At 37.1% G+C, this 16347-nt stretch overlaps 5 protein-coding genes across 5 annotated transcripts in view; all 5 read left to right on the forward strand.

Annotated features, from left to right (window-relative positions):
- The window catches only part of LOC123016445 (protein gustavus), a 20381-nt gene extending 16316 nt beyond the window's left edge, over positions 1-4065 (forward strand). Inside the window, 4 exon segments of the mRNA XM_044416847.1 lie at positions 1-174; positions 1092-1437; positions 1527-1787; positions 2734-4065. The exon segment at positions 1-174 is cut by the window's left edge and continues 12 nt beyond it. Of these exon segments, the coding sequence (XP_044272782.1) occupies positions 1-174; positions 1092-1437; positions 1527-1787; positions 2734-2873 (921 nt within the window). The 3' untranslated portion in view covers positions 2874-4065.
- A 141-nt stretch (positions 4066-4206) lies between these two features.
- On the forward strand, positions 4207-6700 carry LOC123016381 (putative inorganic phosphate cotransporter). The gene is made up of 7 exons (XM_044416741.1): positions 4207-4264; positions 4311-4483; positions 4562-4810; positions 4862-5167; positions 5399-5681; positions 5731-5972; positions 6024-6700. Exons 1-7 carry the CDS (start codon positions 4252-4254, stop codon positions 6174-6176), a joined length of 1419 nt encoding a protein of 472 aa, XP_044272676.1. The 5' UTR covers positions 4207-4251; the 3' UTR covers positions 6177-6700.
- A 79-nt stretch (positions 6701-6779) lies between these two features.
- On the forward strand, positions 6780-9093 carry LOC123016382 (putative inorganic phosphate cotransporter). The gene is made up of 7 exons (XM_044416742.1): positions 6780-6931; positions 6978-7147; positions 7322-7570; positions 7622-7927; positions 8260-8542; positions 8593-8834; positions 8887-9093. The coding sequence occupies exons 1-7, from the start codon at positions 6919-6921 to the stop codon at positions 9037-9039; spliced, it is 1416 nt and encodes a 471-aa protein (XP_044272677.1). The 5' UTR covers positions 6780-6918; the 3' UTR covers positions 9040-9093.
- A 310-nt stretch (positions 9094-9403) lies between these two features.
- LOC123016395 (2-hydroxyacyl-CoA lyase 1) lies at positions 9404-12624 on the forward strand. The gene is made up of 3 exons (XM_044416763.1): positions 9404-9535; positions 10875-12310; positions 12359-12624. The coding sequence occupies exons 1-3, from the start codon at positions 9485-9487 to the stop codon at positions 12576-12578; spliced, it is 1707 nt and encodes a 568-aa protein (XP_044272698.1). The 5' UTR covers positions 9404-9484; the 3' UTR covers positions 12579-12624.
- A 2277-nt stretch (positions 12625-14901) lies between these two features.
- Positions 14902-16347, forward strand: part of LOC123003585 (cyclin-dependent kinase 5 activator 1) — an 8398-nt gene continuing 6952 nt past the window's right edge. Inside the window, exon 1 of the mRNA XM_044396411.1 lies at positions 14902-15659. Coding sequence (XP_044252346.1) covers positions 14937-15659 — 723 coding nt within the window. The 5' untranslated portion in view covers positions 14902-14936. The remainder of the gene's footprint in view (positions 15660-16347) is intronic.

Below are 16347 nucleotides of genomic sequence, written 5' to 3' on the forward strand. Positions count from 1 at the left end.
AGCGGTAGGCTGTGCGAAGTGAGGCGAGCATACAAAGCGGCCGTGGTGCCGTGCAAAACGGGCCGTCGCAGGGCCCGGGGCATGAGCATGGGCCAGAAGGTGTCAGGAGTCAAGGCTGTTAACCGGGATGCAGCCGCACCCTACAAGCCCGTCATCCCAAGGGAACTGGCGCAGGTAATTTACCAACGACATTGGAGAGAAAAAAAATATACCTACGGACACGCGCTCCAAATTAAATCAAGGATGAAATTACGCGTTCTAACTAAATGTGAATGTGAATGACGACGGGGATTGTGCGAGTGTGTTGGAGGTTTTTCGCGTTGAGAGGAAAATTGTCGAGTGTTGGCAGGTTTCAAGGTGTTTATTATGTGGAGATATTTTTAGATATGACATCATTATTTTTTCAAATGGCTGCGAAAAGTGGGAAAGTTGGGACAAAGTTAGGTTTTTGAAATTTCTTTCAAATTGTTTTAGTCTCCCAGGGGGGAAAAGTTGTTTTAAATTGTGTTTTCTTAAAACTGTTGTAATAAATTGCAAAAATATTTAGATTATATTATTCAAAGCTGAAAATATTTTAGCCACCGTATCTTGTAAATTACATAAAAACGAACAAACTTATAAAACGAGGGTATTCTTAAATTTTCTGTTTTGCTATGTTTTTTAATTGTAATACTATTTTTCTTACAAGAAATTAAATGAATTGGTCTTAAATAATTACATAATTTAAAAATGTAAAAATACATTACAAAATTTAAAATTTAATAATATATATTATTTATGTCCTAAATAATTAATTGTAATCGAGTCTTAGACGGCGTTTTTTTGCTTGCAAATATGAGCTAGATTAGCTCCGCAAAAATTCAAAACTCTGTCCTCGGTGTAAATACATGCAGTAGGCGTTGAAAAATTCAGTTGACATTCACAAAATGACTAACTTTTTTCGACTTCAAGGTGGCAAACGAAACAAAAACAAAATTACTGTTCTTATAATAGCCGACGAGAGGAGTAATTCAAGATGGCATAGGTCGTCTGGGTTATTTTCGTCGCGTGTTTTCTTTATTTGAATTTAATTGGTTTTATTTTATTTAAAGGATTTCGCTCGTCCACCACGGCTGGACATGTTGCTCGACATGCCTGCAGCCCTCAGGGAGACCCAGCTCAAACACAGTTGGAACCAAGACGACCGCTCTCTCAACATTTTTGTCAAAGAGGACGATAAACTGACCTTCCATAGACATCCTGTGGCGCAAAGCACGGACTGTATACGAGGCAAAGTCGGTTTTACGAAAGGGATGCACTGCTGGGAGGTGTGCTGGTCGACGAGGCAACGGGGGACGCACGCAGTGGTTGGCGTCGCGACGGCCGAAGCGCCTTTACATTCGGTCGGATACCAGAGTTTAGTTGGCAGCACGGACACGTCGTGGGGGTGGGATTTAGGTAAGTTTCCAAAAACTGGAAAATCCAAATGATTGTAATCACAGTTATTTCCAAGAAAAAAAATGTATTGATACCATGGTACTTTTCAGGTCGTAACAAACTGTACCACGATTCGAAAAATTGTCCCGGTGTGACGTATCCGACTTTATTAAAGCCGGATGAGACTTTCATAGTGCCCGATAAGTTTTTAGTGGTGTTAGATATGGATGAAGGGACACTTAGTTTTGTTGTGGACGGCCAGTACTTGGGAGTAGCGTTCAGAGGATTAAAAGGGAGGAAATTGTATCCGATCGTTAGTGCCGTTTGGGGTCATTGTGAGATTACCATGAGGTACATAGGAGGACTTGATCGTAAGTATCTCAAAAATTTTAGGTTTCGAATAAAGCCTTGACATTTTCCATGATTGCAGAATTTACTTGTCTAAACAATGCTAATTACATAACACGATAGATTTGTGATTGTATAAACTTGACACACTAATTAAATCATCGTGTAAAAGTCCGGAAAATTTTTATGAATTTTTATTTTAATTAGGGAGATTAATTGCATGCTGCCATTTCAGTTTCGTTAGCTCTCGAAAGGGACTGTACACAATTTGAACGGGTTTTCGTAAATTAGCTTTCGAATCCCTCCGCTTGACATTGATCTTGTTAAATGTTTACAACGTTGTTATTTAATTAAAACTTAAAAGCAAACATGCTGTTCAAACAACCACAGTCGGCTGTAACGAACCAAAGTCGTAACGAAATTATAATTTGTAAAATTCGTCGAAACAAAAGAAGTACAATTTCTAGGACGTTTACCTTTTAAGAACGTGTACAAAGGTCGTTTCGGACAGATTTGCCACTGTTTGCTGCTTTTTCCATAAGTACTCATCAATAAACATCTCTAACGAGTGAATCATATCTACTAATATAGTCGCCGTCACGGCAACCGCTAATTGAATCAGTTGAAGACACGTTGTTGTGACCTCAAGGTCAATAGATAGAAAATAAACAGTTCCTGGCATGCGGTACATCTGGCAGTCAAAAAAAACTAATTTCTTTAATGAGTATAATGAATATAGATGAAACTATTCCTAAAAAAAACCTCTTTTGTTGGACTTTATTTTTTTCTTAAAGATTGAACATTAAAGATTAAGTTTTGAATATATTCGATGAAAACAGTGAAACGATTTGAATTTTATACCAAAAAATATTTAAAACATTTGAACTTTTATATTATTCAAGCAAGAATATATCATATTGGATATAAATTATTCGGCAAAATGTACTTATTGCTTTATTTTAATTTTAGCGGAACCCCTGCCTCTGATGGACCTCTGCCGGCGCGTGATCCGCCAGCGCTTAGGCAAGCAGCACCTCGAGGAGAAAGTGATGAACCTACAGCTGCCCCAAGCTCTACAGACTTACCTCTTGTACAGAGATCGCAGATAATAACAGTGCTTCTTAGTGCAGTGAAGTGTTCGGACAAAATTTTATTATCATCCGATCGTGTGTCAGCTGTCAGGTGTAGAGCTAAACCAACCAAAAAGAATCTAAAAAAATTAAGGGAGGAATGTGTCTCAGAGCGAGCGAGAGAGGGAGAGAAAGTAACGACGCGGACATTTTTCGTTTAGGACGATTTTTTTATTACATTTTTGTTAATTGGACACACTCAAGTCTTCGCTAGTTCTATATTTGTGCTGTGATTGGGTACGATTGATTTCTTTCTCCATGATTTTGATTCGTTATGAAAGCGATCATGGCACCGCTCCTGCAACAAAAAAATATAACGGAAACTTCCTGATCTCGGGACAAGCCAACTTGGGAGAACAATGCCATAAGGTGTACATAGTTGTAACTCAGTCTTCTTAACTTATATTCTCGGCACGGCTTCCTGATATAGCTTTACAAAATAGATTTTTAAACTTTTTTGGGTCAAGTGTACTCGATTCGAGGATGGTTGTATACAGGGAGCGTCAACGAATACAACGAAACGAGGGCGTACCTTCGGTGGCGCCCTCTGTGTGCGACTTTTGTACATTCGTCGGAGCTGAATGGAATTACACCAAGATAATATTACTTGTATGTAAGAATATTAGATTATTTTTGTAAATATTTAGTTAGTGCCAGTCTTATTACACCATAATTTATGTCTGATGCGAACAATCGACTGCTCTGTTCTATGAGATTAATGATTACTTTTTAAGAGTGTATAAGATTTTTTCTTTTTTTTTGCATTATTGCTGAATCCGGGCCATTTAATGGCCTCCCGTGAGGTATAGAATGTTGGAGTGTATGTAATTGTGTATTGTGTTAGTTTTTAGATTGTTTATTAAGAAATTTCAATTACGTGTTCATTAGACAAATTTTTGCAATTCATTGTTTTTACTGTTTTTTTTCTTTTTGTTTTATGATTTTATCTAAGCAAAATATCTCGAATCGTTTTGGTGATAGATTTCGACCAAATTTTTCTGGTCTTGTTAGAATATTGAAAATGCAATGCGTAGTGGCCTGGACTACTATGATATTGATAAGTAGTATGTTTTATTGTATTCTAAGTTTCGCTGTGAATGTCCAGGCCTATATTTCAGTTACTCGATGTATGATTATACTAAATAATAATAAGTAAACTCTTTAAACAAAATGTGTTTTTATTTTTAAATCCCAGTTAATAATACATCTTGTCACTATGGATTGAGTTTATGTCGCTATGGATTCTTCTTTACTGCACTAGTGTGGTAATATACCACTCTACAAAATAATCAACAATCCTTATTTGTAACGAGTCAAAAATTGACAGTTTTTTGTCACTTGTAATCGTCTGTTTGCGATGGTTAAATTAAGTAAGTATTTTTCGTACGATTTTTTTTTTATTAAATTTCTTCTTAGGAGCGCCACCATATCGATTATGGATCGCCGTGATGATTTTTATGACAAGTTTTACCAACTACATGCTGAGGGCGAATATGTCCGTGAGTATAATCAAAATGGTCGAGAAGACGAAGAAGAATCAGACAGCAGTGTGCGCAACTTTTGATAATTCAACTAAACCTCCCCCAAAAGTAAGAACATAAAAAATTCATTAAAAAAAACCTTTTAAGTATTTTGAACTTATCTGAGTACATTTTTAACTCTGTAAGGACGAAACTGGAAGCAAAACATTCAAGTGGAACGAAGGTGATGTTGGATGGATACTTTCTGGGTACTTTTACGGCTACTTCCTCACAGTGATGCCTGGAGGAATGATATCGAATTATATTGGCCCTTGGCACACTATTTTATGGTCGGGCGCCGGTAGTGCCTTCTTAACTGGTTTGACTCCCATTTGCGCCATAAAAGGAGGTTTAGCTGGAGTTGTTGTCAATCGTTTTTTTCTTGGTCTTCTCGGGGTTAGCAAAATATATTTCCGTCTTGTTTAAATACTTATAATTACTATTTAGGGAGTGGTATATCCGGCCATCCACGATTTGATCGCAAAATGGGCACCGCCTAAGGAAAAAGGCAAATTTTTTGCTGCCATGATGGGTAACACGTTGGGCACGGTATTAACCTGGATTGTGGTAGCAGCAGCGACGTCGGCGTGGGGCTGGGAGTGGGGCTTCTACGTCTTGACCATTTTTATGTTGTTTTATTGCATAGCTTTCGGGATAATTGTCAGGGATAAGCCCGATAGTCATCCTTGGGTTTCTGACGAAGAGAAGAAACATATTGCGGAATCTCAAGAAGGACATCTTACAAAGAAGAAGGTTGCAACAATATTTTTTTTATAAAATATTAAGATTTCAAAACTGGTGACGATTGACTTTCACTGATTTTTTTCTTATGTATATTAGAGATCTCGAGACACTTAGTTGTTACCTTCTAGACTCAATGCCAACCATTGAGTCTCCTTTGTGTTGTCACCTGTTTAAAATAGAGCACAATTTTTGTTTTTCCAAGGATAGGACAAATTCTCAAATTTCATCGTTCCATTGTAGGTGTTTCCTCCGTATCACAAAATGTTGTGTTTCAACATTCCATTCTGGGCTTTAGTTGTGGCTCAGTTGGGTAATTTGTGGGGCTTGAATTTGATCATCACTTACGCCCCCAAATTCATGGCCGAAACATTAGGCTTCAATATAAAAGCTTCGGCCGGCCTCGCTGCACTTCCATACCTGGCCCGACTTCTTTTCAGTAACGTCTTTGGAATCGTTGGCGATTACATGCGCAAAAAAGACATAATGTCTGTGACTAAAATTCGAAAATTCTTCATAATTTTCTGTAAAACTTACCTCAAACCGACCAATAGTTTACGTGAAATATTTTGCAGCCCACTTTATTCCAGGCGCCTGTATGATACTAATTCGAGCCTTCGGATGCATGAAAGAAGGCGCCATCGCTATGCTGGTGCTAAACCAAGGATTCAACGGCGCATGCGTCGTCAGCCATTTGGTCAACCCACAAGATCTGTCTCCGAATTTTGCAGGATCGGTTTTTGGAATCGTTAATTTCTTCTGCATGACCACAGGAATATTCGTACCCAAGATAACAGGATACTTAAAAACACATTATGTGTGTTAATCGGAAAAAAAATCAAAATGATGCTGTAACCGTGATTTGTAGAAAGGATTTACAGGCCCTATGCTAATATTTATGATTGGAGGAATTGTTTTTATAGCCACTGGTGTTGTCTTTATCCTTTTTGGTTCTGGTGAAGTTCAGCCTTGGAATAAAAAGAAAGGCGAAGACGAGGAGGAAACGGCGGAAGCAAAATAATTGCATATTTTGTATTATCAAAATACTTGTAATATTTTCCAAAAATCAGCAAAACAACTTAAGAATAAACAATCTTTATTGTCTATTAATATTTAAGCACATGCATACTTAAGGATTGCATACAAGATTTTTAGACTTGTTTTCTAAACTATCATTTTTTTTAAACTGTATTACAGAACATTTGTGAACATCATACTCAGTTTTGAGATTCATGTTAAAACACTCTGCAAAATAAATCTTTAGAGACAAAATCCGCTAAAATTGCTATGACAACATTTTAGAGGATTGCTGTCCTAAAGGTCAATTCTGTGGCGTGTTTTGAGTTAATGTTATAAATAAATTAAAAAATTGAACTTAGATATGCTCAAAGTCCCTCGGCCCATATAACATTTTCCAATTTTCCAGTTTATGGCTTGATAGAAGGACATTTGACCACAATGTAATCATAAATAAACTCTTTAAACAAAACCTGTTTTCATTTACAACTCAGTTACATAATATATTGTTTGTGGCGAAACAAAAAGTTAGGCTTTTTAAACAGATAAAATTGAAAATCGTGTATGCTGATAAGATGTGCTAATTTATTAATTAGCTCAAGTGGATTTATCCGTTCCTCTTATTCTGTTAAGTATCTAGTAACGGTGTATGATAAAAGAAAAAATCTACAAAATAATCAACAGTCCTTATTTGCGAAAAGTCAAAATTAGTCTCTGTTTGGCAGTTGTGATTCTTTTTGTTCACGATGGTTAAATTAAGTAAGTGCTTTTTATTTGACTGTTTTGTCATTAAACTCCTTCTTAGAAGCGCCACCGTATCGCGTATGGATCGCTGTGATGATTTTCATGACAACTTTTACAAATTACATGCTGAGATCGAATATGTCTGTGAGTATAATCAGGATGGTTGATAAGGCGAAGAAGAATCAGACGGCAATATGCGCAACCACTGATAATTCGACAAAACCTGCGGCAGTAAGTCTTTAAAGGACATAAAAAACTTATTTTCGATATACAAACTTTCAAAGTAGCATTTTAATAAATTTCTTTCAGTGTTTACACTCATTTCAATTTTAAGATATTTAAAAAATGTCAATGCTGTTATTTTTGATGTGTTATCGTAGTGCTCAAAAAATCTGATTTTCTAAGGTTAAAACTGGAAGCCAAAAATTCAAGTGGAGTGAAGGTGATGTTGGCTGGATACTTTCTGGGTATTTCTACGGCTACTTTCTCACAGTGTTGCCTGGAGGAATGATATCAAATTATATAGGCCCTTGGCACACTCTCATGTGGTCGAGCCTCGGCAGTGCTTTCTTAACTGCTTTAACTCCCATTTGCGCCATAAAAGGAGGCATGGGTGGAGTGGTTGCCAACCGATTTTTTATCGGTTTTCTCGGGGTTAGTGAAATACTTTTCCATCTTGTTTGAATACTTAGAATGGTTATTTAGGGACCGGCATATCCGGCCGTCAACGATTTGATCGCAAAATGGGCACCGCCTAAGGAAAAGGGCAAATTTTTGGCCGCTATGATGGGTAACACATTGGGCACGGTGATAACGTGGATTTTGGTGGCTGCAGTGACGTCGGCGTGGGGCTGGGAGTGGGGCTTCTACGTTTTGGCGATTTTTATGACGATGTATTGCGTAGCCTTTGGGATAATTGTCAGAGATAAGCCCGAAATTCATCCTTGGGTTTCTGACGAAGAAAAGAAACATATTGCGGACGCCCAAGAAGGGCATCTTACAAAGAAGAAGGTTACCATAATTAAAAGATTTTGTTAAATTGATAAGATTTCAAAACCAGTGACAAACCAAATGTTTTCGAACCAAAATTTTTGGGGTAGTACTAACTGCCAGATTTTTGTTAGCATTGATTCTTTTCCTTTTTTATGCACTTGGTTCAGAAGACATTAGGTTACAAAGAAGTTTATTCAAATGTAGGCTGTCCCATTCTTGTGAAAAAAGTAAAATTGCGTTCTTTCTGAATCTAGGATTTCTTTAAATTTCTTTCAAATAGGGGATCAACTTTGCTTTTGCAAGGACAGGACACCCGCTACGACTGTAATTTGATATGAGTATTGTTGTAGGGGTTTCCTCCGTATCACAAGATGATGTGTTTTAGCTTTCCCTTCTGGGCTTTAGCAATAGCCCAGTTTGGTAATTTGTGGGGCTTGAATTTGATCATCACTTACGCCCCCAAATTCATGGCCGATACTTTAGGTTTCGATATAAAAGCGTCGGCTGGCCTTGCAGCTCTACCATACCTTGCCCGACTTCTTGGCAGTAACATCTTTGGAATCATTGGCGATTACATGCGCAAAAAAGACATAATGTCTGTGACCAAAATTCGAAAATTCTTCATAATTTTCTGTAAAACTTGACCTCAAATCGTTCAATGGTTTACGTCAAATATTTTGCAGCCCACTTTATTCCAGGCGCTTGCATGATACTAATCCGAGCCTTTGGATGTATGAAAGAAGGCGTTATTACCATGCTGGTGTTAAACCAAGGATTCAACGGCGCATGCGTCGTCAGCCATTTGGTCAACTCGCAAGATCTTGCTCCAAATTTTGCAGGAGCGGTTTACGGAATCATTAATTTCTTCGGCATGACCACAGGCATATTTGTACCCAAGATAACAGGATACTTAAAAACAAATTATGTTTGTTATTTTGAAAATGAGTTCAAATTGGTGCATTAATCGTGATTTGTAGAAAGGATTCACAGGCCCCATGCTAATATTCATGTTTGGAGGAATTGCTTTCATAGCTACTGGTGTTGTATTTATCCTTTTTGGATCTGCTGAGGTGCAGCCTTGGAATAAAAAGAAGGGTGACGACGAGGAGGAGACGGCGGAAGCAAAATAGTTGCATATTTTGTATCTTTTTTTCAAAATGTTTGTAATAAACAAAAGCACTATATCCGTTTCATTTTTTGTACTATTCTCAAACATCAGTAAAGCAACTTCAAAATAAACAATCTTGATTATCTTTGTCAATATTTAAGCACTTATTCGCCTGACATACCAAAGTCCAATAAACGACGTACCTACCAAAACGAATAGTCATTCATATATTGCAAATCATTAAAATTAATTCAATAAAACTGTATTTTAAGGATTTAAAAATAAAGATAAAACACCGAATTTTAACCTTTTTTACGGTTTAAAAGCCGCACTCAACACAACATATTACCATTTCCCCACCTTCCCCTACTAGGTTGTTATTGTTAAGTACCGATAAACGTCAAACAAGGTTTGTGCTGTTGCTATCAGAGTTACACAAGTTTTTAAAGGTGAAACTACTTAAAATAATGGAGGAAATCGATGGAAACGCAATTCTAGCCCAAGCCCTCAAAGAACAGGTAAAATGTTATATTTTACAATGCTAAAAATTATTTCTACCTTAATTGTAAATAGTTTTCTATAATATCTCTAGGAGGTATACACAGATGTCGTCGAAATACACTTGTTAACCATGCTTGTCGGGCGCTCGTTTTGAAGTTTTTTTTTCACAGCCGGTTTTGTCTATTTAATAAATAAATAAATAAGTAGTATCAAAACTATAATTAAAATAATTACAATTATTATTCGTTTCCTGTTATTTGATGTGACTCTGTAAATACACTTTAATGAAGGATTGTTGTTATTTAAATTATTTTCCTCCAATAGCCATCATTAAAGTATTTATTTACATACTTCAAGAAAAGAATCCCTTACTATACTCTAAGGGCAACACAAGTATACATTTTACACCTTTTCATCAATTTTTTGCTACTTCAAAATGTTACATTTGCAACATAAGAACTGCTGATGGATTTTTAAATTCTATAAGTAAAATATGCTAACTTAGGTAATGAAAAATTACACAGGTCAACAAGGGTTCGGTAACATTGATGACAATTTGGTCAATAGTAGTTTTTTACTTCCTAAATAACAAAATGCATTTAGTTTTTTGATAACACGTACCGTTTATTTGTTGCATTTTTTGCCTATAATTTAATTAATACATTTTCTGCACTCCCACTTGGAATTTTTTCCAATAAATCTGCGGGCTGTCAGTGACGAACAAAGGGAGAGGTTTCACCAAGACAGAAAGATGAAAGAACGCTATCAAGGCCGCTGGAACCCTTCTGTGATGGGTAATTACTGTTAGCTTTTTTAAAACGCGACAGTAACGTACCTAACAAAAGAAAATGTTGAGATTTCACTCTTTTATTGTAATATATGACTTTTTTAATGTTTCTAAAGTTAGTTTATTAAAATATTGTATGCTCATAATAAAATAAATTAAATAGTTAAATTATTTTCAGTACTCTTTTACTTTAACATGGGTGTCAGAACGAAGTTGGTAACAAACGAATGATACGTGATGAGACATTTTTGTGAAAATTTTCGAAATCAGAGTGAAAAATCATAAACGTGGAAGGTAGTTTAATCAATGTTACCGAAAATTTGTTCAAATTTGTTGACCAGTGTTATTATCCACATGCAGAATTTAGTTCACTCGGAATGTCATCATCGTGTACCAAAATATGCTCCTAGTGTAAAAAAAAGTTTTTAATAAGTGATGTATGTTTTAAATATGTTTTTTTTTAGAGTTTAAATTTAGTAATTACAACAATTACAACAATTTTATTCAAACAAAAACAGATGACATAATGAAGATATTTTTCATAAGTTAGGTAATTTATTATTTGCCAGGGAATCGAGTATGTCTTCGGCATCTGCGGCTTTCCGGTAATCGAGCTGAGCATGGCCTTTCAAACGGCGGGAATCCACTACATCGGCATGCGTAACGAACAAGCCGCGTGCTACGCCGCCCAGGCCATGGGCTACCTAACCGGAGTTCCCGGAGGCGTCCTCGTGGTCTCCGGTCCCGGATTATTGCACGTTTGTGCCGGAATGGCCAATGCCCAAGTCAATTGTTGGCCTGTTGTAGTCATTGGCGGCTCATGTCCGCAAGACCACGAAGGAATCGGGGGCTTCCAAGAGTGCTACCAAGTCGAATTAGCTCGACCTTATTGCAAATACTCGGCTCGTCCTCCCAGCCTCTCCCTCATCCCCCAGCACGTGGAAAAAGCCGTGCGGTTGGCCACATACGGCCGACCCGGAGCCGTCTACTTGGACTTTCCCGGGAATCTGCTCCAGGCCCGGACTACTGTCGACAAGATTCCCAAACAGTACATCTCGCCTGAAATTCCGGTGATTTACCCGGAACCGAGGAAAATCGACGAAGCCGCTGCTTTGATAAGCGGGGCTCAGAGGCCACTTGTGATTGTTGGAAAAGGAGCGGCGTATGCACGTGCCGAAGGACAAGTCCGCGAGTTGGTTGATTCGACAAATTTACCATTTTTGGCGACTCCTATGGGAAAAGGGGTGGTTTCGGACACCAACCCCAACTCGATACAGCCTGCTAGATCACTAGCGTTACAAAGAGCCGATGTTGTTTTGTTACTAGGGGCTAGATTGAACTGGATTTTGCACTTCGGACGCCCCCCGAGATACAACTCAAACGTCAAAGTTATCCAAATTGACGTTTGTGCCGAAGAATTGAACAATAGTGTCAAGTCGGCTGTGGCCATACAATCTGATCTTAAACCAGCAGTGGGGCAATTGGTCGAAAGTCTCAAAAGGCGTGGCTTCACGTTCAGCAAACACTCCGATTGGTGGAACGATCTTAACAAGAAAATTCAAGATAATAAAAGAAAGGTGCAAGAAATGATCCTTGATATTTCTGAACCTTTGAACTACTACGCCGTTTTCCATCATTTGCAAGAAGTGTTGCCCCAAAACCCCATTATTGTGAGTGAGGGAGCAAACACCATGGATATAGGACGATCAGTACTGATGAACGCCTTACCGCGTCATAGATTAGACGCTGGTACTTTTGGTACCATGGGTGTGGGTCTAGGTTTTGCCATTGCGGCTGCCCTTTATTGCCGCCATTTTGAACCCAAGAAAAGGGTTATTTGTGTCGAGGGAGATTCAGCGTTTGGGTTCTCGGGGATGGAGATTGAGACCATGGTACGATACAAACTCCCAGTTATAATCGTCGTGGTTAACAATTCAGGTATTTATGGTGGTGTACCCCAGGAGGTCTTCAAGGATTTACAGGAAAGTGGAGAAGTTACGAAAGTGTAAGCAGCGTTTTAGGGTTTTTATTGAAAAATAATATTTTTCTATAGGACTCCCCCCACAACTCTGTTTACTAGTACCCGTTATGAAAAAATGATGACAATGTTTGGACGAGAAGGGTACCACTGTACTAGCATTTCCGAGTTGCAGAAAGCCGTCAAAGAAGCATTGAAAGAGACTGAAGGCCCCACCATTATCAATGTTGTCATAAGCCCCTCAGCTGATAGAAAACCGCAAGATTTCAACTGGTTGACTGAATCAAAATTGTAAATTTTTTAAATTGTTGTTATAATAAACTGTTGGTTAATTACGAAAACTGGGTTAATTAATTCGTGAAATTCGACCTAGATTTCAATATTGTCACAAGGACAATTTTTCGTCTTAACAAGGGAAGCGTAAATCCTTTTTACGCTCTTAGTGGAGTTTTTGTTATTTGCTTTATCCCTCTTGTTGATTTAATCAATCATAAAACTTTTTGCCCCTTTGGGATCAAGCAATTTCCACTACAACTAATGTTATTACAACAAAATTACTATTTTTCTGGCTTGAGTCATGTTTTTACCCACCTTCGGGCGTCTAAAAGCAACGGAATTTTGTGTGAGATTTACATATTTAACGATGGTCGATTGACTTTTTTGTAGTGGCACGCAAAAGGAAGTTGAATGCAAAACTTCGATAAAAAATTTATTTTAGTTTTATATGGAGTACTCTCATGTAATCCGGGTCAATGCAAAACACAATGTAACAAACTTTTATATTTATTTTTAGATCAGAATTAACAAGAAGTAAGTAAATTAGCGAAACATATAAGTAGATCAACATAACTATCCAAAAATAAATTATAATCCGGTTTTTGTGGTCCTTGCACCGTGGCCATCATTACCTGAATCAATAAATAAAATCTAAGTAACTTCCTAATTTTGTACAAATAAAATTTAAGTGGCAATAAACTCGACTAAAAGTTTTTGGATTTGAAATGGCTGTAAATTTCTTACTCCAGCAATAACTTCGTATCCATTATCCTCGTAAACTTTCAACGGTGAGAGCAATAAATTTTAGCTTTTTGATCAAAACCGGTAAATAATGATTTACTGCTACACTTTGAGTGGCTTACATTAACTTTAAAAAACATAAAATTGGTTCGGAAAGATTTACAAGAGGAAATCGAAACTATATATGGAGGACAGAGTTAGGGTTGAATTAATCGATTTAACGGAAAGATACAAGTGTACACGGAAGTAAGTTTAACGATGTTTACTCAAAAGGTATGGTTATTGATTATGAAATGTTAAACAGTTGCTAATGTTAGGAAAATTCTAATACCTAAGGGGTTGATGGGGATTTTAAGGTCAATCCATAGCTCGAAAACTGCTTTGCGGCAAGTTTATAGTGAGAAAATCTTATATCTGAATAATTTTTAAATATTTCAGAAGGCTGAAAATATATAGGATGATTATTAAAAAACGACAGGCGCTGTAGATTTTTTATTAAGATCCGATTTCAAAAATTAATAGTTATTTATTGTATGAGCTTGAGTGGAAATCGGACGCTTTTAGCTACTGTCTATCATAGTTGACAAGTTGTACATATTTTTGATAGGAAAATATAATAGTTGTCATTAATTTGAAATTGTCATTTATTTTAACATTAAAACTTGAATTACATTAAAGTGTCACAAAAGTGACAACCAAAGTATTTTGTCTCCAACTGTACAATATGTTTTATTTTTACTACAAATTGTTGTTTAAAAATTTTAAATAAAGTTAAACACCGTGCAACTAGATTTTATTAATTTTTATATATTTTTTTAACTTTGATAATCTTTTTAAACATTTATTAATTTCTAGTAAAAGTGAAACATATTGCATTTATTTGTTCTAAGATACCTTCCAAATTATGCAGAAAAAAATATGGGTTCTAACTTAAAATTAAAAGTTTAATATAGCCCAAAATATACTATGAAATTTAGAAAGATTCTAAAATTATCAGCTCATATATTAATAACCATTAAATTTTTTTTTTAATTTTCGAAGTCGGGTCATGTACAAAAATTCTACAGCGTCTGTCGTTTTTTAAAAATCACCCTGTATATTTAAAAAAACGCTAAATTCTCAAAAATTTTAAAGCTTTTTCTGTTTTCTAAATAACAATAACACAGTTATAACAAAACTCATATCTTGTCAAAAAATATTTTTTCTTTTAGAAATGCAAAATAGAAATAACATCAATTGTTTGTAAATAATGTTGCATTTTGAAGCAAAATTCTGAAGTCTTGCAAGTTGGAATAACATGCATATTTACAAGTTCCATCAACTGATGAGTTCTTTAGAATTCCTCTCTGCAAAGAGAAGCGAATCAGTTAATAAGGAATCAGTTCTGCACCCCGTGTTCATCCGCCGCCCCCTCGTCGAATCCTCTCGTCTGGGCGCCTCGTTGAAATGCCTTAGCACTGAGGGTGAGCGCGTAAAAAAGCCCCCCACCGTTTGTAGGACCTATTGATTTCTTATGACATCATGGGGTTGCTAAGAGACGTAGCGCCGGCGCTCCGCCACCGCCGAGATCGACCCCTGGGCCATCATTGCAGTCCGGGCTGCCTCCAGCGGTGCAAATATGTGCTAAAGCCTGAAAATGGGCACGGTGTTGAGTTTCTCTCCTCGCGAACGCCGCCCAGTGTACACCACCAGCTCCACGGGCGACTTCACCCTCAACAACTTCTCCTACGAGCAGTTGAACAACGCCAAGAACCGCGAGAATAAGAACACCACCAACTCCAACAACAACCTCAACATCAACAACAACGACAATGCTAGAATCATCTCCGAGAAGAACGCGTTGGAGAAGAATCTCAAAAAACACTCCCTCTTCATCAACGCTCTCTCATGGAAGCGTTTCTCAACCGCCAACAACAACAAGAAAAAGCTAGACAACAAGAATAAAAATGTGACGACTTTCCGACAACCACTCGTCGACAACATCCACACGGTCATTGATAAAAACAAAAATATACAAAAGCAAGGCTCGTATTATTCCAACTCGAAGAGCACCTCGGCGCTCGCCTTGGACATCGTTCGAGTGAATAACGCGAATAACAATGCGAATCACCACGCGAATTGCGACAAATTGACCAACAAATCGTTACTGCTTAGAGAGAATTCGGTTAATAATCAGAACCAAGTGGTTCCTGTCGCCGCCCCCAAGAAGACTGTCATTCAAGCTTCCACTTCTGAACTGTTGAAATGTTTAGGGATGTATCTACATACGAAATGCTATAAATTGAGGGATTTTCAAGCGGGAGATGCCGTCATGTGGCTCAGGACGGTCGACAGGAGTCTGCTTTTACAGGGATGGCAGGTGGGTACTTAATCGATAAGTTATCGCCCCCGAAAACAAAACGCTCGAGGAATTTTCATGCTCAAAGCGTACTTTGCGAGAGGAATGTCGACGATTAAACCATATTTTGGGGTATTTATAGCCGGAGGAACTGCGGCTCACTGGAAGCTTTTTGATTAATTCTCTTGTTTTGCATTTGATATTTTGTGACCGTTAACATTTAGAAAAAGGGTTTCAAACTGAACTCTCATAATATCAAACGATTTACAGAATGGGATTTTAAACTTACCAACACTATCCACTATCTGATTGTGTTCTTTAATATTGAATATTTTTTATATTATTTATTTGTTACATTTATAAAAACTCAGAAGGGGTGCGCTTCGTGTTTACACAATGCGAAATGCGTCTTTATGCTTGAGTGTGAAAACGAAAGACATTTTGTCTTGCACACAAAACACTGTTTACGCTATATTCAAATTTGCTTATTACTACAGCAAGCAGCAGAATTCGTGTTTATTGCCTTGAATTGTCTTGAATTTACAGACAAATTTGAAAAGTGTCTGAGAAACGTCTGATATATTCAACTTTAGACTGTTTTGCAATAACTAGTGTATTTACATTTCTCTTTTGATGTTATTTTCGAAATAAAACAGTTATAAATTTTATAATATGAGTACTTAAGGCCATATCATGCTTATTTCTAAAC

The sequence above is a fragment of the Tribolium madens genome, unplaced genomic scaffold (assembly GCF_015345945.1).
Source record: "Tribolium madens isolate multiple individuals breed KSU strain unplaced genomic scaffold, Tmad_KSU_1.1 Scaffold_1;HRSCAF=32;Tcas5.2_LG8, whole genome shotgun sequence".
Taxonomy (NCBI): Eukaryota; Metazoa; Arthropoda; class Insecta; order Coleoptera; family Tenebrionidae; genus Tribolium; species Tribolium madens.